At 36.4% G+C, this 23,489-nt stretch overlaps 1 protein-coding gene across 5 annotated transcripts in view; it reads right to left on the bottom strand.

The window, feature by feature from the left end:
* Positions 1-23,489, bottom strand: part of SNX13 (sorting nexin 13) — a 116,282-nt gene that overhangs the window by 21,579 nt on the left and 71,214 nt on the right. For 4 of the 5 annotated variants that reach the window (XM_066354128.1, XM_066354129.1, XM_066354131.1 and 1 more), the window contains 7 exons: positions 23,269-23,368; positions 21,810-22,003; positions 17,314-17,418; positions 16,579-16,711; positions 13,396-13,433; positions 7,954-8,023; positions 2,515-2,687 (listed from right to left, as the gene is read on the bottom strand). In XM_066354128.1, coding sequence (XP_066210225.1) covers positions 2,515-2,687; positions 7,954-8,023; positions 13,396-13,433; positions 16,579-16,711; positions 17,314-17,418; positions 21,810-22,003; positions 23,269-23,368 — 813 coding nt within the window. The remainder of the gene's footprint in view (positions 1-2,514; positions 2,688-7,953; positions 8,024-13,395; positions 13,434-16,578; positions 16,712-17,313; positions 17,419-21,809; positions 22,004-23,268; positions 23,369-23,489) is intronic. The other variant, XM_066354130.1, reaches the window with a different exon arrangement.

Raw genomic sequence — 23,489 nt, 5'->3', positions numbered from 1 at the left:
CTTGAGCCCAAGGTCCCTGGCTCAAGCAAGGGGTCACTCAGTTTGCTGAAGGCCCGCGGTCAAGGCACATATGAGAAAGCAATCAATGAACAACTAAGGTCTCGCAACGAAAAACTGATGATTGATGCTTCTCATTTCTTTCCGTTCCTGTCTGTCTGTCCCTATCTATCCCTCTCTCTGACTCTCTCTCTGTCCCTGTAAAAAAAAAAAAAAAAAGAGTTTGTCTATCTCCCATCCTCGAAGAGCAGGGGGAGGGAGAGGGGGAGAAGAACTCAAAACAATTAAAATAAAGAATATAAAATAAAGAGTGTTTCAATGTTCACAAAGAAATCAAATACTATATGTAATCACAGACATTCCAAAATCAAAGATTTTATTTTTCCACATCAAATACATCAGGTTTAGATTCCTTATACGTCACTGGAAAATTTTTAAAACATGCTTGAAATTTTATATTAGAAGGATTCAAAATATGTTTATATCCTGGAGCAAAAGTACTTTTATTCAGTTACCTTAATGCATATCTAAATTACTAGTGTTTTATCTATACATATACACAGCTCACCCAATAAGAAAGACATTCACAGTATCTACTAGAATATAAAATCCTAGAGGCAATGACTTGTCTTGTTCACTATTTTATTCCCAGTACTGAGAACTATGCCAGAAAATACTCAATAAATATTTGTTAAATAAATGAATGGGTAAGTTCAGCCTATTTCTAAAATAATGTGACATTTAACATTTCATTTATTTGCTTTTAATTTTATAAATCTTTACCCATAAATTATAAAATTAGATTATTAAAAATCTTTAAAGAAAATAAAAGTTCATATACTTAGGTTGGAAAAAGTTTACATTGCAATGTTAAATAAACAAAAAGAAACCTATTTTAAAATAAATTTAATACTTTAAGAGTTCAATGGAGTTGAATTTGTGTCAGTGGGCTGTACTGTTACCAAAGGAGAATTACAAGTCACTCCATTTTTCTTCTACTATGTTATAGGGAACATAAGTTTAAAAAAATATAGATAAGGCAGAGCTAAAAGGCAAACAGCCCGAGTCTTATTTAAAAGTGTTTAGTATTTCACTTAAATCTTGTAAATTTTCATTCACAGTTTAGTTTTTAATTTCTTAAACTCTGTGAGCAATCTAAACACCCCAGTAATCATACACTGCTGTGACTTCATAGGAAACAGAGAAGTAAAACACATCGACTTTGCCTGCACGGAGCCCTTCCAAAAATAAACTGTACTTGATCAATTTCATTAAATTCCTGGCTCTGCACTAAAAAGGGAAACTTCTGTATGAACTCTTCTATTAAGTGTTTTAAAAAGTATGGTCTTCACTTACAAATGTCAATATATAAACATAACATTTACAGTCCTAGCCTAGAACATTTAAATCAGGCAATCACTATTCCTTTTAACAGCAGGAAGAAAATTAGAGTTATTTACACAAAGAAAATTTCATATTATAGAATATCCTCATCATTTTGCAAGTAAAATAAAACTACTTTTAGCAATTCAAATTTTCTTGAAATTTGTCCTTTTTATTAAATTGAGGATGAGAAGTTATATTTGAACTATGGGTTTTAAAACAATATCCAACAGATAGTATTTGAAAAAAGTAAAACAATGATTTCTTCAATGTGGGGCAGAAAATTCTTTTACCTCTGCAAATAAATCAAGCAAAACAAGAAAAGATGTATTTTTGAACAAAATAATAAACATTTCCGAAGTTATTAATTTCCTTTTGAATATAATTCAAAAGTCCTTTTAACCTGGGCTTCTGGAGTCAACACACCAACCTGTTTTTAATCATTTTAAGCTATAATATTAATAGTTTACCTCATTCAAAAAAATATTTAAATGATATTACCAGTACCAATTATTTTTTCCACACTACTTTAAATGAAAAAGGCATTTTCTAATTACTAATCTAGTACTGTCACTTCAAAGCTTTAGTCCATCCAATTAAACATCATTATTATATACTGTTTAATGCCAGTTGTTTAGTTTAAATACCTAAATGAAATAAAAAACTCTCAAGAGTTAATATAAATTTCACCTATTCCCATTTATCTGGTGATAATTTATTTTCTTCTAAGTTAAGGACAAGAAAAAAATATTTAATAAAAAATAGAACAGAGAAATAATTTGTTTATATTCGTTATCTTTAAGAGTCCTTACACTTACACCAAACCCAAATACTTCTGCAAAACATAAAACACACACACACACAACACACACACACAATCCTAAAATAAAAAATACACACTCATTTTACTTCCCCAAGGTATACCACTGATATTTTGTCTAGTTCACAATGGTTATGATTAAAGTTTGTTTACTGGTTAAATGCTCCAAGTCGTTCTAACATGTACGCTGATTATTATACAGAAATTCTTACTTTATTTTCTTTCATTAGCTTTGGTCAATACCTTAGCACCCTCAGCACCTGATTCAGAATCAGGAAACAATTTAAAGTACACAAACGTCAAAACCTCATTACCTGTTCAGTGATCCTCATGTGGAAGTCGTGGAAGTCACTGTACCGGCGGTAGGTTTTCCACATCTCCTCACTGTTGAGACTGCGCCGGTGGACAGTGATGGCGTACAGCGCGTATGTCTTGCCATGATCATTACAAACGCCTGCCACAGCATATGGGTCATAGTCAGCATATACTAGTCATTTAAAACAAAATGGAAAGGAACAAAAGACACAAAAAGGAGGATGAAGAACAAAAACAAAAAAAAAGACAACATGAAATGAAGAATCTGAAATGACAGACTGAGACAAAAGGATGTCACCAAAGGATAAAACAGAATCCCATCCTCTGTACTCACATCCATAAGGTATTACTTATGATGGCTACATCGCAAAATAAACTACAAGTTTATGAGAATACTACCAATCACACAGTGATGTCTACTTTGGGCTATCTTCCCAAAGAACTTTTACCTATATCAGTGGTTCTCAAAGTGTGCGCCCTAGAAGATTTCCAGGTGCGCCCTATGGTATTCCAGAGAAATTTGTGCCTGTGGGGACCAAAAACCAACACGGTTTTTGGAGTTTAGATTTTTAGGTGACAGGAGGTGTGGGGAATTGGCTGTAAGCTGACAGTCTGCCCTACCCCCCACCTCACTTGCTTGATTAGGTTGCAAAAGGCTGTTAAGCTGTGGTGCTGGATTGTTTACACTACCCCCCATGTTCCCCGGAAAGACTGGAGGCAAGTTTCTTCTAGCCTTTCTTTGGTGTAAAGTTAAGATGATATGTATGGTGGGGGTTTTCTGCACTCAACACAATTAAGAGTAAAAAGAGGAATTCTTCAATGTATTGATAAGGAAATGAGAGCTTGCCTTTCAAATATATGCCCAAACATTGAAGAAATCGCTAGGACACATCAGCTCATGTTTCTCATAAACACAAGAATGAAAAAACTTAACACATTCGCACCGGGGCCTGCCAGATTTACTAAATCTTACTAAGAATGTATCTATATATATAAAAAAGATAATTTTTTGGCGTTTTTTAATTTTTTAAACCCTTTTTTACTAATCCTAAAAAGCATAACTCAAAAAATGTAACATAAAAATGTTTTTTAATGTCAAAATAAATTTAATTTTGTCATATTTATTTCATTTAATTACCATAAAAGCACGCTTGGACTTTATTTTTTTCTTTAATATTTGACTTAATTATTATAACATATTTCTCAGAAATTTGTATATAGTGTGCCTACAATTGTTTATAAGATTTTAAATGCACCCCGACTTCAAAAGTTTGAGAACCACTGATTTATTAGTTATAATATGAGAACCACTGACTTATTAGTTATAATACCATCATACCGCCTTGCAGTACAGCACTAGAGTCTTAAGTTTAATAGAGGAAAAATAACAGAAACAAAATAATAACCTTTGTACTAGCCTTCACTATTTAGTTATATTTCAATTAAAATCTCCTCAACTGAATAGAAAGTAAAAGCCATAGGATAAAATTTACCCACTATTTTGGCAACTCTTTCTCACTTTTAATATTCAACAATTTACAAAGTATAGTTTATTCTCAACATGTTTTTAAAATCACTTTCCCACTAATTTCCCACAAACCATCCAAGTACAATAGTCTTTAAAATCAAAACCATGTTCACATTTTTTACTAATCTATATTTTTTTATTTCTGTAATTTTACTTGGGTTTTTTCCCTACAGTGTTGTATTCTTATTTCTATGAATATTTTAAACTTTCTCAGGCCAGGGGATGCTGTAGTATACAATCACTTGAGGATAGCTGACTCTAAATATACCTATGTTGGAATATATTTCCAACCATGATCTTCACATTCTATGTTCTTTTCCTTGACAGTAGGCTAAAATTTTCTAGTATCTCTTTTCACTCAAGCTACCCTTTATGATTCTGGGCTTTTTGCAAAGGTCTGGGTTCCAGCTTCCCATGGCGTTAACCCATTCTCTTCTTCTACACTTGAGAACATAAAAACGCTGTCAAAAATCAAAATGGCAGTCTTAACGCCCCTAGGAGCTCCTTGGCGTCAACAACTCCCCATTTCTCTACACTGGTTTCACATGTGCCCCTTTAACTATTTGTATCTTATTGTTTTCAGCCTTTCAGTGTGGGGGAGATGGCATTTCCCACAGCATTTAGACTACCATACCGACCTAAATTGCTCTTTGACATTGATCCATATTGTGAATAAAAAGTAACCAAGTTTGGAGGTCAACGAATATTTATTTTGTATAAAATTAAGCAAAGTATGGTCCATGTAGCTTCTCAGTAAACTATTTCATTTACATAAGTTAGAAATAACACAAGCTTTCATCAAATATTTTCTAAGATTTATACTTTTAATCAAAATTGTCCATTTGCTTTCCATCTAATATCAGTGTTCCTGATTTGACAAAATATAAAACTAGGGAAAGACTGTGGTTATACTGCTCTTGGGAGCTTTAACTATAGGTAACAACACTATTTTTAAGTGTTTTCCTCTTCCAATCATCCTTTTCTCAGAAACCTATGCAGAATAAACTCCACTTTTTCATCATGTTAGAGAACTACCATCACTCAACAGTTAGCATGCAAACAAGGGAATGGCTTTAACTGTTGCATTTAAGGGAGTTTTGGTAAAGAAAATAGGGAGCAGAAGCAGAAATCAGACATGGCCAGGTGGTTTAGTGGATAGAGCATCGTCTCAGGTGCACTCAGATCATGGGCTTGATGCTCATTGAGGGCACATACGAAAAGCAGTCAATGAGTACACAACTGAATGGAACAACTAAGTAGAAGGGCAAGTGGATGCTTCTCTCTTTTCCTTCCTTTCCCTATTCCCTTCTCTCTCAAATTAATGGAAAAAACTTTTTAAAAGAAAGAAAGCAGACGTCAATTAGGCAGCAAACCGTAACCAATTAGAAGTTAACAATTAGAAGTTAACAAAAGCAAGGAACAAAAAAAGAAAGAAAAGAAAAATGAATGTAAGAAAGCATTCTAAAATAGAATAATTAGATCTGTCACAAATTAATAGCTAGGAAGATCAGGACCAGGATGTACAAACTATAGGAAACAAAATGAGGTTATTATAAAAGAAGCACAGAGGCCCTGGCAGGTTGGCTCAGTGGTAGAGTGTCAGCCCAGCGTGTGAAAGTCTCGGGTTCGATTCCCGGTCAGGGCACACAGGAGAAGCACCCACCTGCTTCTCCACTCCTCGTCCTCCCCTTACTCTCTCTCTCTCTCTCTCTCTCTCTATCTCTCTCTCTCTCCCTCTATTGCAGCCATGGCTTGAATGGTTCAAACAAGTTGGCCTGGGCACTGAGGATGGCTCCAGGGCACTGATCCTGACCTCGCGTCAGGCGCTAAAATAGCTTGGTTGTGAAGCTACAGAGCAGCAGCCCCAGAGGGACAGACATCTCTCCTGGTAGAGCGCTTGCTGGGTGGAACCCCGTCGGGGCGCGTGCAGGAGTCTGTCTCTCTGCTTCCCTGCCTCTCACATAATAATAATAATAATAATAACAATAATAAAAGGAAGCACAGAAGACAGAGGTAATTTGATTTTGATTTACCACTGACAAATAAGGTTACATATATTGATTCTGAGATGATGGTGAAATATTACAGTGGAAACAGGTTTTGTTTCCATTAGGTCAATGCTACTCATAGCAGGTGTTGTGCAAACTATCGTTACTAATCATAACCAGATAAGAAAGCAGGACTAGAATATAAAACAATCTCATCACTAAGTACATTGCTGAATTTAGCTAATACAGTTTTTAAAGCAAGATTTCTCAATGCAGGAGGCAGTAAGCTGTAGTACATGGGCCACTCTTTGAGTAGCACTGCACTAGACTATCAGTTTGAGCTCCTGTAATAAAGATGGTAAAGGCACAGGTATCTAAGACTCAGAGACTCAGAGTCCAACTGTGAGAATAAATATATATAATTATATATATAGAACAAGCACTAATATAAAATGCTCACCGTGTAATTACTAATGTAATGACTTAATTAGTCCCATAACAACCCTATGAGGTAATTGTTATTATTATCTCATTTTACAGATGGAGAAATTGAAGTATAGAAGCTAAGGAACCTGCCCAAACCCACCCGAGTATTAAGTGGCAGAGCTGGGTGAGAACACGAGCAATCTGACAAAAGCAGCGCTCCTCACCCCCCACTGTGCTGCTGCTTTACTACGTGTCCGACAGGAGTAACAGCTTACTAAAAATGTTTAGCATATTGCTTCTGCACATGTGAAGAAGCTAGTAAATACTTGTTATATAAATGGACAGAGCAGCTGGAAAATCAGAACTCCCACAGAACAGGAAGATCCACATAAGAAATATGGACATGAATGTCTTCCTCTGGACATAAAAGTTTAAGGTCTTCACTTCAAGAAAGAAGTAAAAGGACAAATACTAAACACTTGTCCTTTAACAAAGACTTTCATATTTGGAAGACAAATCAACAAAGAAAGTAGAGGTTTATTCGACAATTTAAAATTATAATGAAAGAAAAAGTGGGACAATTCTATCAAAAACTAGAAAGAAAAGCAACAAGACCTTTGATTTTATTGACAAGGGTTTTATCTAATGACCTTTAAGAGCAGAGTAATGTGTACACCAACTTATTTCAAAAATCTGGCACAAAAGAGAATACAAAATGAGATTCCAGCTCCAGTGAGAAGCAAAAGAAAACAAATTTAAAAAAATAGATGTAAATTAGCTTTAAACTGCACTTATACTATCAATCTCATCTCAGTATCTAAAATGTAAGCATTAAACTGAACTGAGATATATATATATCTCAGTATGTTTATATTTTAATAAGTAATCTGATACAACACTCATATTCTAGGACCAGGGAGAGGATAGATAAAAAAAAACATCATGAACTACTACTTATCACCTTTATTTAATAAACTAATGGCAATGATAAATATTGACTTTTTTCATTCACTATTTTATTGATTGAGACACAAAATCTTAAGAGGTTTCTCTCCAAATCCAAGCATGTCTTGAATTTCTGTAAACTCCTCTACCTAAAGCTTCATTTATTCAGTTAGCTGACTCTGCATGCATGACAACAAATTCTGAACTAAAATCTGCCCCAATGACTTCATAAGAATTATGCAGATAGTTATCAGCTAGACACAAACAAAAAGAGAAAAAGATTGGTTTCAGAGTTTATTAACAATGATAAAATGCTTAGGATTTGAGCTTTTTAAAATGTTAACAGTGACAACCTTAGATAAGGGAAATATCTTCCTACCCAATAAACATCATAGAATTTAATGAAGAACATGCTGAAAAAAATAAAACTTAAAACTATGACTACAGAACAGAAGAATGGCTTACAAAAATAAATGTGGAAAATAAAAAATAACGTAAGGGTAATAATAATAAAAATTTTTAGGTAATAAACATACCACAAAGTCTCTTACCAGTGTCTGAAATGTAAGCATGAAGTTGTATTAAGTCATCAGAAGATACATTTGAAAGGTCATCTAAAGACTGGAGGGGAAAGAAATCAAGAAACAAGACATTTTCACTTTATATGACAAAAGTGTTAGAGAATTCCACATCATATATGCATTATTCATCTTTGCCCCACCTAAGCTTTATATTTGTATTCTCCCTTTTCAACAATTATCCTCACTATTTATACCAACAGGAGAAAGAAAAGCCAAGCCTAAAAAATATATAAAACAAAGTAATTTAGAAATCAACTTATAAATCAGATTATTTCTTCCTTTGTTGCTTGCTCATATACTAAAATGTACTACTTCTCAGTTATACTCCATACATGGCAAGAAAAAAATGTATATAAAAATAAGTGAACATATTAAGTTAATGTTTCAGTATTTTAAATTGTTGAAATATACTAAAGCTGATCTGCATCATTTAACTTAACACTTTTGTTACTTTAGAAATGATTTTAGTTGATTCAGATTTCTTATTTATAAAATGAGAATAATAATAGAACCTATGTCACAGGGTATGTGAGGGTTAAATGAGAATATATGTAAAACATTTAAAAGGCTACCTAACGCAAAACATTTTTTACTATTGTAACTTATTAAATGAAGTGAATCCATAGCCTAACATGGATTTTAAATAATTAATTTTTAAAATTAATCTCATAGATAAAAATTATTAGATTGACCCATAATGAACATTTTCTTAACTCCAGCCTTCGGGTCCAGATGAAAACACTCTGCCACATAGACTACACGTACAGAGAAAAGACCACAGTCACAGAATGCGGACAGGCTGCACAGGAGCAGTCAGTGCAGCACGGGGGAAACTGCTGAAGACTCCAGGCATGCTGGACCTCGGACAGCAGCTGGGCATCTAGGTTTAGGGGAGGTTCCCAGCATTCCCTAACTGCTAGGTGGCGCACAAACTAAACTGTCCGTATGATCGCGTGGTTTATCCTGACACCGGCTCTCCTTCTGGGGTCTGGGATCTTGGCACACACCAAACGGAGGGTGCACATGTGACCTGACCTGCCTCCAATACACCCTGGCACTGGTTTCGCTGAGCTTCCTGGGGTAACGGTCCCGGGGTTGTCACATCACTGCTGGGGTTACTAAGTTTGTCCTAGAGACTTCCGCGGGAGGGGTTCTTGTTCACTTGTGCCTGGTTTCCTCTGGGCTCTATCCCATGCACCTCTCTCCTGTGCTGACTGCTCTACACCCCTTCACGGTAGGAAATCCTGGCCATGAGCGTGACTGTCCGGAGGCACGTGACTCCTCTTAGGAGTGGTGCTGGGGACCTCCGGCACACAAATGTGACTCAGATGTGTTCTACACTTTAAAAGCCATGTGGTCTGAATGAACGTGGAAGTCCTAATGTGATACTACCAGTGATATTAAGTTTAGCCCAGGCTCACCACTGACACCGTAAGAGACTTTAGCCAATATCAAATAGTCTTTCTTCTATCTCTGTTTTCCCAATGGAATAATGCCTGCTCTACAACTCTGTTAGGATAGATAATGTGAATAAAAATACTCTGAAAAGAAACAAAGGTTTTATTTTTAAATGTTCATATGGCATATAATGAAACATTGTGAAATAGAACAACCTTTGCTCTAATATTATTTTTATATGAATTATAGAAAATTGAGAAAAAAAATAGAGTATTCTATAAAATTTAGATTATCTACTCTGATCTTCCAATTACAAGCCACTGCAGGGAACATAAAACAACGTTTTCAAAAAGGCATTATTATTAGTAGAAGCAGCAGCAGTAACCCTCCCTTGTAGGTGCATTGAAAAAGTGAACGGCTGCTTAGTATTTTAAATATGACAGCATCTTACACTATGCAACCCAAAAGTTCTTAGAAAATTTTGCATATAAATGTCTTTTTAGCACACTTATAATAAACAACAAATATTTTCATTAACTAGGAGGAGAAAATATGCTAAAATGTGTCTGGAACATAAATCACAGTTACAAGGCACAGGTCGTATCAAGTAGACTATATAAAGTTGCAACTGGTGGAAAAACACTGACTACAGAACTACATGCTGACTATTTAGTAAAAGAAAACTGATCTTAAAACAAGCACATTAACGCTGTCCTGAAGTAAAAGAGAGTTTGTAAAGTAATCCTTGGGTTAGGAGTTTTTAAACTTGCAAAAAAAGAAAAGCTCTTTTTTACATTATGCTAAGACAAAAATCGAAAATTAAAATTTGCTATGAAAATGAACTCAGCAAGCATGACTACAAGGCACTGCTATAGCTGCTCAGAATTTACCTGACAATCTCAACAGCAAAACGAGTAAAACACTGCACATTCAATATTCTATTTGCTTAGAATGTTGGAATAAAGTATCATAATCCAGTTGGTAATCTTAAATTATTTTTTAAATGCAGCTACCCACTAAACTTTGTTGATGTGTTTAAAAAAGAATCCCAAAATCTCCAGCTACTTAAAAGCTTGAATCTGATTGATTTACCTAAATAACAAAATATTGCAAGTCACTGATCTCAAGAGTAACTTTGTCATACCAGAGACTGATCTGGCTTACTTATTGACGAAAGAGGCCTCTCTTATTTGAAAAGCATTTATTTCAGGTATGGAATAAAGAAAAAAAATTTTTTTGCTAGTGTTTAAACACTTACATAAGCACTACAAATGTAAATACTAGAAAATTTCAAATCAACCAAAGGTTTTTCCGTATTGGAAACTTTTTCTATAAAATGGAAACATTGCTAACATTTTCTTCATGCTCTAGGAGCTATTCCTTTTTGTTACAAGTAAATCCTAATGATACGGCATGATTTAGGAAAACATTTTAAATGCTACAACATATCTAACCTAACATTATGGCTGCTTTTCTGCAGTATTTTGTTAAAGATTATACTTTGTACAGTACTAGAACATTTACTTAATAAGGTTATTTTAGGTATAAGTGTGGAAGACAACATAGGATAGGGGAACTCTAAACCACTTAGCTATTACAAGACGTCAGAAAGAAAGTAATGTTGGTAGAAGGAAAAACAAAGCAAACAATCTCCCCTGACACCCTGCAAACTCTGGACTGAAACATTTATAGAATACTAATAATTCTTCCTACCAGCATTTTCTGAAATAAGTTATTCAACGGCAGGAATGGATATGCTATAAAAAAACTGAAATGTTCATTATTCCATACTTCACCTTGTATTCATAAAACATTAATGACAGCTTATATGCTAAAAACATGGCAGTCTTAAGCCTTATAATCAGATTAACTACTTAATTCAATATAAAACTCGCTACACATAAAAAAATATTACAATCACCAAATTTGTTACAGTGTAGACTTTAAGAAACATTTAGAAGTTTTTAGCTATCTTAGTTTAATATATCTTTTGTAAATATAAAAATATGTCACAAATTTACTGCCCATCATAGAACTAGTCAATCATTTAAAAATATTAACATTAAAAATAATGAAATAGGCCTGACCTGTGGTGGCGCAGTGGATAAAGCGACAACCTGGAAACGCTGAGGTTGCTGGTTCAAAACCCTGGGCTTGCCTGATCAAGGCACATATGGGAGTTGATGCTTCCTGCTCCTCCCCCCTTCTCTCTCTCTCTCTCCCCTCTCTATAATGAATAAATAAAATCTTTAAAAAAAAAAAAATTAAAAAAAAAAATAATAATGAAATAGGCCCTGGCCAGTTGGTTCAGTGGTAGTGCATCAACCCAGTATATGGAAGTCTGGGTTCAATTCCTGGTCAGGGCAGACAGGAGAAGCGAACATCTGCTTCTCTACCCCTCCCCTTCTCCCTTCTATCTCTCTCTTCCCCTCCCACAGCCATGGCTCGGTTGCAGCAAGTTGGCCTAGGCACTGAGAATGGCTCCATGGCCTTGCCTCAGGTGCTAAAATAGCTTGGTTGAAAAGCAATGGCGCAACGGCCCCAGATGAGCAGAGCATTACCCAGTAGGGGGCTTGCCAGGTGGATCCAGGTCAGGGCACATGCAGAAGTCTGTCTCTGTCTCCCCACTTCTCACTTAAGAATGAATGAGTGGGGCCCTGGCCGGTTGGCTCAGCGGTAGAGCGTCGGCCTAGCGTGTGGAGGACCCGGGTTTGATTCCCGGCCAGGGCACACAGGAGAAGCACCCATTTGCTTCTCCACCCCTCCCCCCTTCCTCTCTGTCTCTCTCTTCCCCTCCCGCAGCCAAGGCTCCATTGGAGCAAAGATGGCTCGGGCGCTGGGGATGGCTCTGTGGCCTCTGCCTCAGGCGCTAGAGTGGCTCTGGTCGCAACATGGCAAGGCCCAGGATGGGCAGAGCATCGCCCCCTGGTGGGCAGAGCTTCGCCCCATGGTGGGCGTGCCGGGTGGATCCCGGTCGAGCGCATGCGGGAGTCTGTCTGACTGTCTCTCCCTGTTTCCAGCTTCAGAAAAATGAAAAAAAAAAAAAAAAAAAGAAAAAGAAAAAAAAAGAATGAATGAGTGAATGAATGAATGAATGAATATATATATAAATTATATATATGTAATATATATACACATAAATAAATAAATGGAATCAATTTTTAAATCAAATGCATGTGAATTACGTAATGGTGACCTAAGCTCATTTTTAAAATGAAAATAAGGCCCTGGCCGGTTGGCTCAGGGGTAGAGCGTCGGCCTGGCGTGCGGGGGACCTGGGTTCGATTCCCGGCCATGGCACATAGGAGAAGAGCCCATTTGCTTCTCCACCCCCACCCCCTCCTCTTCCTCTCTCCTCTCTGTCTCTCTCTTCCCCTCCCGCAGCCAAGGCTCCATTGGAGCAGAGATGGCCCAGGTGCTGGGGATGGCTCCTTGGCCTCTGCCCCAGGCGCTAGTGGCTCTGGTCGCGGCAGAGCGACCCCCTGGAGGGGCAGAGCATCACCCCCTGGTGGGCAGAACGTGCTGGGTGGATACCAGTCGGGCGCATGCGGGAGTCTGTCTGACTGTCTCTCCCCGTTTCCAGCTTCAGAAAAAGACAAAAAAAATTAAATTAAAATGAAAATAAGTTTTATTTTTAAACCCTAATTCACAGATACCTTACAAGTGGACTTAACATTTCTTTAAAAAATTTTATAATGTATTGATTTTACAGAGAAAGGAGAATGGAGCGAGAAGTTATCAACTCATAGTTGCTTCACTTTTGATTGCTTGTCCTATGTGCTTTGACCAGGCAAGCCCAGGGTTTTGAACTGACGACCTCAGTATTCCAGGTCGACACTTTATCCACTGCACCACCACAGGACAGGCTTAACACTTCATTAAAGGCATAATTTCTTATAACATTAAGGAATGACTTGGGGGTTCCTAATATATCACTCGTTTTCACATGTTAAGGCTCAGCCTTTTGTATCGTCAAGCCACTTTAATAATTAAAGTACCCATAAAAGTACTTACCAAATTTATGCTTCCTGTAGGAGATCCATTAAAAGATTCTGTGGAAAGGGAAATTCAACTTAGTACATTGTAAAAAGCTTCTGAAACAGTTGCTTAATTTAAGGTTCAAATACCAAAAATGACAGTCAGCCAAGCCAAGACATAACAGAACAGTAAGAATATTGTCATACACTACTACCAAACACCTGTTCTCTTATGCTCCATGCTTTTCCTAGTCAGGAATTTCAGTGAAAATATATACAGTATACAGGGTGGAGCTAAAGTAGGTTTACAGTTGTTCACATGAAAATTAATACAGTAATTAATAAATAATAATACAGGCCCTGGCTGGTTGGCTCAGTGGTAGAGCATCTGCCTGGCATTTGGAAGTCCCGGGTTCGATTCCTGGCCAGGGCACACAAGAAAAGTGCCCATCTGCTTCTCCACCCTCCCTCATCTTCTTTCTCTCCATCTCTCTCTTCTCTCCTACAGCCAAGGCTCCACTGGAGCAAAGTTGGCCCAGGCACTGAGGATGGCTCCATGGCCCATCTGCCTCAGGTGCTAGAATGGCTCCAGTTGCAATGGAGCAACACCCCAGATGGGCTGAGCATCACCCCCTGGTGAGCATGCCGGGTGGATCCTGGTCGAGCGCATGTGGAAGTCTGTCTCTCTGCCTCCCTGCTTCTCACTTCAGAAATATACAATAATAATAATAATAATAATAATAATAATACAAGAATAAACTTTCGCGTACTCACTACTGTAAACCTACTTTTGCCCCAAACTGTATGTACAGACACTAAATACGGATGTACTATACTATAAACTCAAGATACACTAAATTTTATTATTCAGCTCCCATAGAAGTACTCCTTAAAAGAAATCTTCCTTAATTATAAAATCAAATCCAGTTAAAAGATTATTCTAATTTTACAAATAAGATAGAGTATTAATTTAAAAAACCAAGATATTATATGAATAATCAATACAAAAATTATTAAAATTCAAATGCAAACACCTGTAACTATATTTCTTAGAGTACTTGGAAAGGAAAATCTCACCGATAAAGCCTGGGGGTGGGAGTGGACAGAGGAGGAGGAGGCTAGGACACTTCCAGAGCCGAGGGACCGCTAGAAGCACTGCTCAACACCCAAAAGATCGGTTTTTTCTCCCACCCAAGCAGTCCCTTTCATAAATCTATTCATAAGTAAATGATTATAATTAAAGCACTCTCAAACTATTACTTAGTCAAATCTTGCCTATTTGTTTAGCAGAACACACCAGAAGGTTTATCAAGCCCTAGATATTTAATCAGAATTTAGTAAGTGTTTCTGAACAGGATCACAAGTAAAATCGTCACTGGGCCTAAGAATCAGGAACATTGTGCTCTTATAAGGGCTGCCTGTCTATTTTTTTCCTCACTGACTGAGGGAGGGAGAGGAAGGGCAGAGGGAAAGGGAAAGACAGAAGTTTGAAGGAGCCATCCTCAGTGCCCGGGACCAAAGCGCTCAAACCATTTGAGCCATAGCTGTGGAAGGGGAGGAGAGAGAGAAACAGGGAAGGAGAGGGTTGGAAAAACAGATGGTCGCTTCTCCTGTGTGCCCTGACCTAGAATCGAACCTGGGACTTCCGCATGCTGGGCAGATGCTCTATTGCTGAGCTAACTGGCCAGGGCTCAACTGATTGCTCCTAATAAGTACCCTGACTGGGGATCAAATCTGGGACCTTTGTGTCAGGACATTAAGCCACCTGGCCAAGGCCTCCCACTATTCTTTACTGACTATTCCTTTTTTGTAACAGAGAGAGAGGGACAGATAGAGACAGACAGGAAGGGAGAGAGATGAGAAACATCAATTCTTCATTGCAGCTCCTTAGTTTCATTAGTTGTTCATTGATTGCTTTCTTACATGTGCCTTGACCGGGGTTGGGGGTTGCAGCAGAGCGAATGACCCTTTGCTCAAATCAGTGACCTTGGGCTCAAGCCAGCAACCTGGGGTCAAGCCAGAGACCATGGGGTCATGTCTATAACCCGATGCTCAAGCCAGTGACCCTGCCCTCAAGCTGGTGAGCCCATCCTCAAGCCCACTCAAGCCAGTGACCTTGGGGTTTTGAACCTGGGTTCTCTGCGTTCCAGTCAGATGTTCTATCTACTGTGTCACGACTTGGTCAGGCCCATTATTCTTAAAAAACTGATTATTTACTACCAATAAAAGCTTTTATTTGTGTTTTAGTTAATAAATCATTTTTCTTTTTTTTTAATACATTCTTTTTTTATTTATTTTTTATTTATTCATTTTAGAGAGGAGAGAGAAAGGGAGAGAGAGAGACAGATAGGGAGAGAGAGAGGAGAGAGAGACAGAGAAGGTGGGGAGGAGCTGGAAGCATCAACTCCCATATGTGCCTTGACCAGGCAAGCCCAGGGTTTTGAACCAGCGACCTCAGCATTTCCAGGTCGACGCTTTATCTACTGTGCCACCACAAATAAATCATTTTTCATATATATAATTACATTTAAATCTGACAATGACTCATAAGATATTTATTATGAGAAGACCAATAACCCAGATTCACAGCTGAGAAAAAAGAGGTTTAAAGAAATTGTTTGGCTAACATCACACAGGTAATAACTAGGAGGACAGAAGTAAAATGTAAATATTCTATCTTACAATCTGCTTTTCTCATTATATGAACTGATAGCAACCTCTGAAAAAACTAAAGGCTGGAATAAATGATCGCTGTAGCTTCTTCCAGCTCATACGATACAGGATTTGAAATATGGTAAAATAAAAGAGAAAAACACTTTACTTTTCTGTTTTATAAAGCTTTATAGTTAATGGTACACTGTTAGAAGTACACTTTACCGTTTATGGTACACTTGCTATTTCCATTTAATCTCAATCCTATAGCTAGTCACGAATATTATTACCCACAAAAATATTTGCATGACAAAACTCAAAAAGCATTCTTCTTTAAGAATTCAAAGCTAATAGGAGGTATACATTCTAACCTGTTATGAAATTTTAAACATTTAAATTTACTATGGTGACTAAGCTTTGTCATTCATTTATAGATTTTGTAAATATAGTAAATACAATTTGTATTTGGACTTGAAGAACATTTGTTTTATCTTTTCTGAAAGGTCTTTTATTTGGTAAGCAGAATATATAGAAACACACACACACACACACAATATGTGCCACCTACCTCCATCACCATCATCTGAGCCTCTGAAACTAGGATCTTTCAACATATCCAGCTCAGCTAACATGCGCACATAAAGTGCATTCTGTCTAAAGGAAGGATAAAATCTTTCATCTCGTAGCATCAATTCATACACCTATTGAATAAACAACAATGTTTAATCATTAATACAGGTAATGTACTGATTTTCACTAAGAAGGTGTTACCAAAGCTAGACTGCGGTTTTACTACAATGAATCAAAGGCTCCCTATGTACAAGGTGCCAGCAATAAGACCAGTCAGAGCTAGCGTTTCCTTCCACCCGCCTGCACCTGACTGCACTGAAAAGGGTCCCACCCAACACGTCACATGACAGCAGGTTTTACAAAACGTCCTAGGAAGCAGTGCTCTATAAAAACGACGGCCACCTAAAGGCTCAAGGCACATTAAAATAAAAGTGAGTGACGATATTTATATACATCATCAATTTATTAAATTCTAAGACTGTGTATCTGGGTCTGTAGTTAGATTCAAATAAAATAGCCTACAATAAGCATTTTCCTCATTTGTTAAATAAATAAATAAATAAATAAATAAAACAGCCTACTTTTTTTGTAATTGATAAGTATTATTACCATAATTCATCTGTTTAGTTATGTTTTTTATAATTTTCAATAACCTTTTAAAAAACAAATACCATGCATATGGAAATATACATTTTTTCAAGAAAGAGATAATAATAAATGTTGTATATAATACCTTTCTTTGAATGTCATCAAAGATTTCAGGAGTTGGATCTTCATGATTCAAAGTATCTGCTAATTTTGCTACCAAATAATCATCAACAGTAACTCTTGGAGATGCCTAATAAACAGAAAAATAATAGTAATTATCTTTGGAATTTCTCAATACAAGTTAAGCATTGATAGTAGGAGAATTAAATAATGGAATCACATTACTGCAAGAAATGGCAGAAAACGCTTGGTTTGTAAATGACAACTTGATATTTAAGAAGGCTGAAATAAGAGAGAACCTCCTCTTCAGTGTGTCGTACAGAAGCCTAGTAGACAAACACTGACTGAGTCTGCAAAATGGAGATACTACTACATAATGAAATTGTAACAACTGAAAGAGACAGATACAAGCCATACAAGCACAATGTCTCATAGGAAATACTATCATTAGGAGCTGGTTTTTAATTCAATAATTCTGGATGGGTATTTAATATAAATAACTGCCAAAATAATAAGTCATTTGTTACTTCTCATTTAACATTACAAACAATCCTTTTGAATGCTCTTTAAAAGAGCGACCCTTATTCTAAATTTGGTTTTATAACACTGCAGCAAAGTTCCACTCTGCTGAGGAAAAAAGTGTCTGAAAAGTTAATCTGCTCCAACAACTTCCAAAATCTAATGTTCAATGTGAAAAATTCCTTTACGGAAAGAAAAAAATTCTGAAGAGCTAGAAATATGGTCATCTTTGGGATGTCAACTTTCAATTTTTAGTTCTGAAGGCTCTGGAGAGTAAATGATAAGGATGGTAAGTCTTAGGGAAACACCGGAAGAATGCATTGTATAAATAATTTCTCCATGCTCTCCAATACAGTATCTAAGGAACACAGTCATTATCTATCAGGAGGAGAAAAGAAGAAAAAGTAAGTAAATAGCAGGATATAAATATGTAGGAAAAGGGCTACAGAACTGCTAATGCTCCTCTGTTAACTCGATATTCTTGTTAGTAAACCCAAATAGGTTGTGTGGTGGTTGTTTCTTTTGGGGGCAGAGGGGAAGAGTGCTTATCTGTTGTGTATAGGAGGATGTGGGGTGGGCGTGTGTGTGTTTTCCCTGAAACACACAACCCTGTGTAGGTAACAAAGACTGAAGAACATGGTGTTAGTTGGTTTTGCTCTTTCATTTGCCCTCTAAGCTCACTAAACTGAGTTTCTGGGAAATAATAAGGGACAAATTTGAAAATAGCATTCTATATTTATTTAGTTTAATTTTCCCTATACACTCAGGTAGAGAATTGGATTAGGCTCTTTGCTATAGGGTGACCAACACTTTCAGAGAGCTATTATGAGTCACAACTTACCAGATAGTCCCACTCAAAAAAAGTAATACAGAGCCTGACCTGCGGTGGCACAGTGGGTAAAAGCATCGACCTGGAACACTGAGGCCACCGGTTCGAAACCCCGAGCTTCCCTGGTCAAGGCACATATGGGTATGGGAGTTGATGCTTTCTGCTCCTCCCTCCCTTCTCTCTCTGTCTCTCTGTCTCTCTCTCTGTGTCTCCTCTCTCTAAAATGAATAAATAAAAATCTAAAAAAAAAAAGTAATACAGAAGAAATATTTGTGCTAGTTATATAAATTAATAGGTATTATAGCACAGCCATCAAAAGTACTGGAGTATAAAAAATAAAATAGGAGCCCTGGACGGTTGGCTCAGCGGTAGAGCGTTGGCCTGGCATGTGGAAGTCCCGGGTTCGATTCCTGATCAAAGCACACAGGAGAAGGACCCATCTGCTTCTCCACCCTTCCCCCTCTCCTTCCTCTCTCTCTCTTCCCCTCCCGCAGCCAAGGCTCCATTGGAGCAAAGTTGGCCCTGGAGGGCTGAGGATGGCTACACAGCCTCCACCACAGGCACTAGAATGTCTCCGGTTGCAACAGAGCAATGCCCCAGATGGGCAGAGCATCACCCTCTGGTGGCCATGCCGGGTGGATCCCAGTTTGGCTCATGCTGGAGTCTGTCTCTCTGCCTCCCCACTTCTCACTTCAGAAAAATACAAAAAAAAAAAAAAAAAGGAATTTCTGTGGATTAGGAAAAAAAGAACTGGAGTACGAGTAATATTGAATCTTGGGCATTTTTGTGTCCATATTCATGGCATTAGTCTTCAGTTTTCTAAAATGATGTCTTTGTCTGGCTTTGGTATCAGATTGACACAGGCCTCATAAAATGAGATGAAAAGTGTTTCTTTTTTCCTTTATATTGTAGAAGAGTTTGTGAAATACTGATATTTCTTCTTGAAATGTCTGATAGAATTCACCAGTGAAACCATGTAGGCCTCAGCTTTTCTTTGTGAGATGATTTAGAATTACTAATTAAAATTCTTTATTCATTAAATATACATTCTATTTCTTGAGTCAGTTTGGCAATTTGCATTTTTCCAGGAATTTGTCTATTTCATTCACATTCTCTAATGTATTGTCAAAGCTGTTTATATATTTGCTTTTAGTCCTTTTAAATTCTATAGGGTTCGTGGTGATGGCTCCTCTTTCATTCATGATTTTGGTGGTCATTCATTATTTCTTGGCCAATCTAGCTACAGGATTGTTACTTTTGTAGTTCTTTTCAAAGAATGAACTTTGGTTTTATTGATTTTTATCACTGTTTTTCTCTTCTCTATTTCACTGATTTCCATTCTGATCATTATTATTTCCTTCCTTGTGTTGCCTTGGGATGATTTTGCTTCACTTTTTCTAGATTTTTAAGGATTTTTAAGGAGAATATAGATTGTTGACTAGAGATCTTTCTTTTTTCTATTTAGGTATTTTAAAGCTATACTTTTCTCTCTAAGCACAACTTTAGTTGCACCCCATACACTGTGTCATTGTGTTTTCATTTACATTCAATTCAGGATAGTTTCTAATTTCCTTCTGACTTCTTTTTGATCTAGAGACTATAATGTCTACCAGAAAGTTCTGTCCGTTTCTATCACAAGTTTCGACATGTAAGCACATGTTTATTTGGTGCATGTGTGCCTCTCTATTTTTATCACTTAATGTATACATACTGATGTAGCAAATTAACTAAAACAAAGTTGATTCATGTTAGTTTTATGTGTGAAGCAATAGTGTACCCATGGCTACTGATAAAGTTCATTTATGCCACTGTAATTTTTACGAATTTCAACAAGGAAGAAATGCTACAGAAGCATGTCTGTCGCATCCACCATATTCCCCAGACTTAGCACCCTCCGACTATCACTTGTTTTTGTCCTTACAAAATTTTTTGAAAGGCAAAAAATTCAAAAATGAAGAAGATATCAAACAAGCACTGGTTCAATTTTTCACATAAAAAAAAACATTTTTCAAAAATAGGATATACAAATTACCCTCACGCTGGCAAGAAATCATTAATAATAATGGCAATTATATTATTTAATGAAGTTTATTGACGGTAAGAAAAATTTGTATTTTGTTTTATTCCAAAAACAGACAGAACTTTCCGGTAGACCTTATATTTAGATAGGTACTGTTTACTGTTCAAATACGTATAGGTTTCCCAAAATCTTTCTGTTGTTGATTTCCAATTAGTTCTACTATAAGAAAAGGACATGCTTTGCATGATTTTCAGTACTTCTAAATTAAGAGTTGTTATACAGCACGCGGTCTATTCTGGAGAATGTTCCATGTGTACTTGATAATAATGTGTATTCTGCTACTGTTATGGCAAGTATTCTATAGATGTGAAAGGTCTAATTAGTATATAGTGTTAATTCTTGGATATCCAGGGTGATTTTTTAAATTAATTGTTCTATTAATTAATGAAAGTGGATATTAAAGTCTTAAACTATTATTGTTGAATTATCTACTTCTCTCTTCAATTGTGTCAGGTTTTTTTTTTTCATCTATGTGGAGGCTTTTTATAATTGGTTTATCACAGTGATCAATTAACCCTTTATTATAGTATTATAAAATGTTCTCTAGTAACAATTTTTGTCTTAAAATCTATTGTCTAGCCCTGGCCAAATAGCTCATTTAGTGTGTCATCTTGACACACAAAAGTTTCAAGTTCGATCCCCAGTCAGGGCACATATAGGAACAGATCAATGTTTGTCTTTTTTCTCTCTTCCCCTTCTTCTCTCTCTAAAATCAATCAATAAAAATTTTTTAAATCTATTATTTATTACTAATATAGCTATTTCAGCTGTTTTGGTAACTGCTTGCATGATTTGTCTTTTTCCATCTTTTTACTTTCAATTATTGTGTCTCTGAATCTAAATTGTGTGTGACTTTGAATCTCGACTTTGTCATTTAGTATTTTCATGATCTTAGCTAAATTAATTCTATTTTCTAAACATTAATTTCTTCACTTACAAAATGCAGATAAACACAGTAACACTGTTGCCTGGGTTAAATGAGTCAATGTTTGTGAAGTAGATGTGCCTAGATAAGTAATGTATAAGTATGATAAAAATTATTAATGATACTGTAAAAGAAGATAAGAACACAGTAACCAAAATATATCCTCACTTTTTCTGATAAATACTGTTCATAAATTCCAACAGCAGCTGCTCTTAAAAGACCTTTGGTTTGGTTGGTTTGATGTTTCCCATCTTTCTGACGACTTAAGAGGACTTCTAGCTGCTGCTGGGCTGTAACCCGGTACCCCTCCACTGTCATCCAGAAGAAGAGATGGGCCTGGCCTCCAGTTTGCTGCATGAAATCTGCCAGACGAAATCCGTAACAACACAGATATTAATGTCACACATTTCTGGGTGCATGCAGCTGTACAACAAGTTAAGAAGGATTAAAGTTTCAAATAGTTAAAATTCTATACTTGATAATGTTTAACAAATGTTTGAGATAAAAATATAGTTACATCATGAATTACTTAAGCTAAAAAGACCAGTTACATAGGAAACACAAATAAAAGCACATTAAAAAAGTAAATCTCATTTTGCATCATAATCTCTAGGGGGTAAAACTGCTACACAAGGCTTCACAAGAAATAAACTATTTCACCAACATTCAGTTCTTTTTCCTCAATAAAGATTATTAATCATAATATGTCTTAATTTCTTAAATATTAAAAATAAGGATTGAACTTTTTAATAAATCATGCATTTGTGTTTTTGATCATAAAAAATAAGAATCAGGAAGTTTTGCTGAAAATGACCTCCAAATAAAAGCAATTCTGATGTAATAGTAATAAAATTAATAAATATATATATATTAAAAAGATATAAAAACAAAGTCCCTCCCTTTCATACACAAAAATGATACAAACAAGTTATATATACCATGTACCCTGAAAAGTACTCTTCCTCAAATAATTTATAGTACTTTCTCCTAGGGTTTATTTTAAAAGTACTTTAGCAAACACACATTCGACTTATAACAAGCATTTATTTCTTCAAAAACAAAATAAATCTCTACTTCTGTTTTCCAGTGAAAAAGAAACATTTCAGAGAATGGGGGAAGAGAGGAGACAGATATGGCAAGCTTAATATTAAGTATTTAAAATATTTAATAATAGGCCTGGCTGGTTTGGCTTAGTGGTAGAGTATCAGCCAGGTGTGTGGATGTCCTGGGTTCAATTCCCAGTCAGGGCACACAGAAGAAGCAACCATCTGCTTCTCCATCCCTCCTTCATCTTCTTCTTCTTCTTCTTCTCTCTCTCTCTCTCTCTTCCCCTCCTGCAGCCATGGCTCTTGATTGGCTCAAGCACACTGGCCTCAGGCACTGAGGATGGCTCCATGGAGCCTCCACCTCAGGTGCTAAAAATAGCTCAGTTGCAAGCATGGTCCCAGATGGGCAGAGCATCAGCTGCAGACAGGGGTTGCCAGGTGGATCCTAGTTGGGTTGCACATGGGAGTCTGTCTATCTACCCTCCTCTCACTTGGAAAAGAAGAATGAATGAATGAGCTTTAAAAATATTCACAATTATTAAAAATTTCCAGGGTTATTTTCATGAAACGGCTTTGCCTACCCATGAAAAACTGCAGTGCAACATTGTCTACAAGGATGCTGTCCAGAGGGACTGTGCAAAGTTTCCCAAAGTTTGCTGCTAGTTTCACAGTATTTATTTCCTATAAGGAAAAGTAAATGTAGGTTAAGATTTCATCTATTCACTAATTAAGTTTAAGATTTTCATATAAAACCAATTAACTGAATCAAAGACACACTTATATACAAACACACACATACATG

The sequence above is a fragment of the Saccopteryx leptura genome, chromosome 12, assembly GCF_036850995.1.
Source record: "Saccopteryx leptura isolate mSacLep1 chromosome 12, mSacLep1_pri_phased_curated, whole genome shotgun sequence".
NCBI classification, from domain to species: Eukaryota; Metazoa; Chordata; class Mammalia; order Chiroptera; family Emballonuridae; genus Saccopteryx; species Saccopteryx leptura.
Note: the sequence above shows the minus strand (reverse complement) of the source record. Positions and strands in the feature narration are given on the sequence as shown.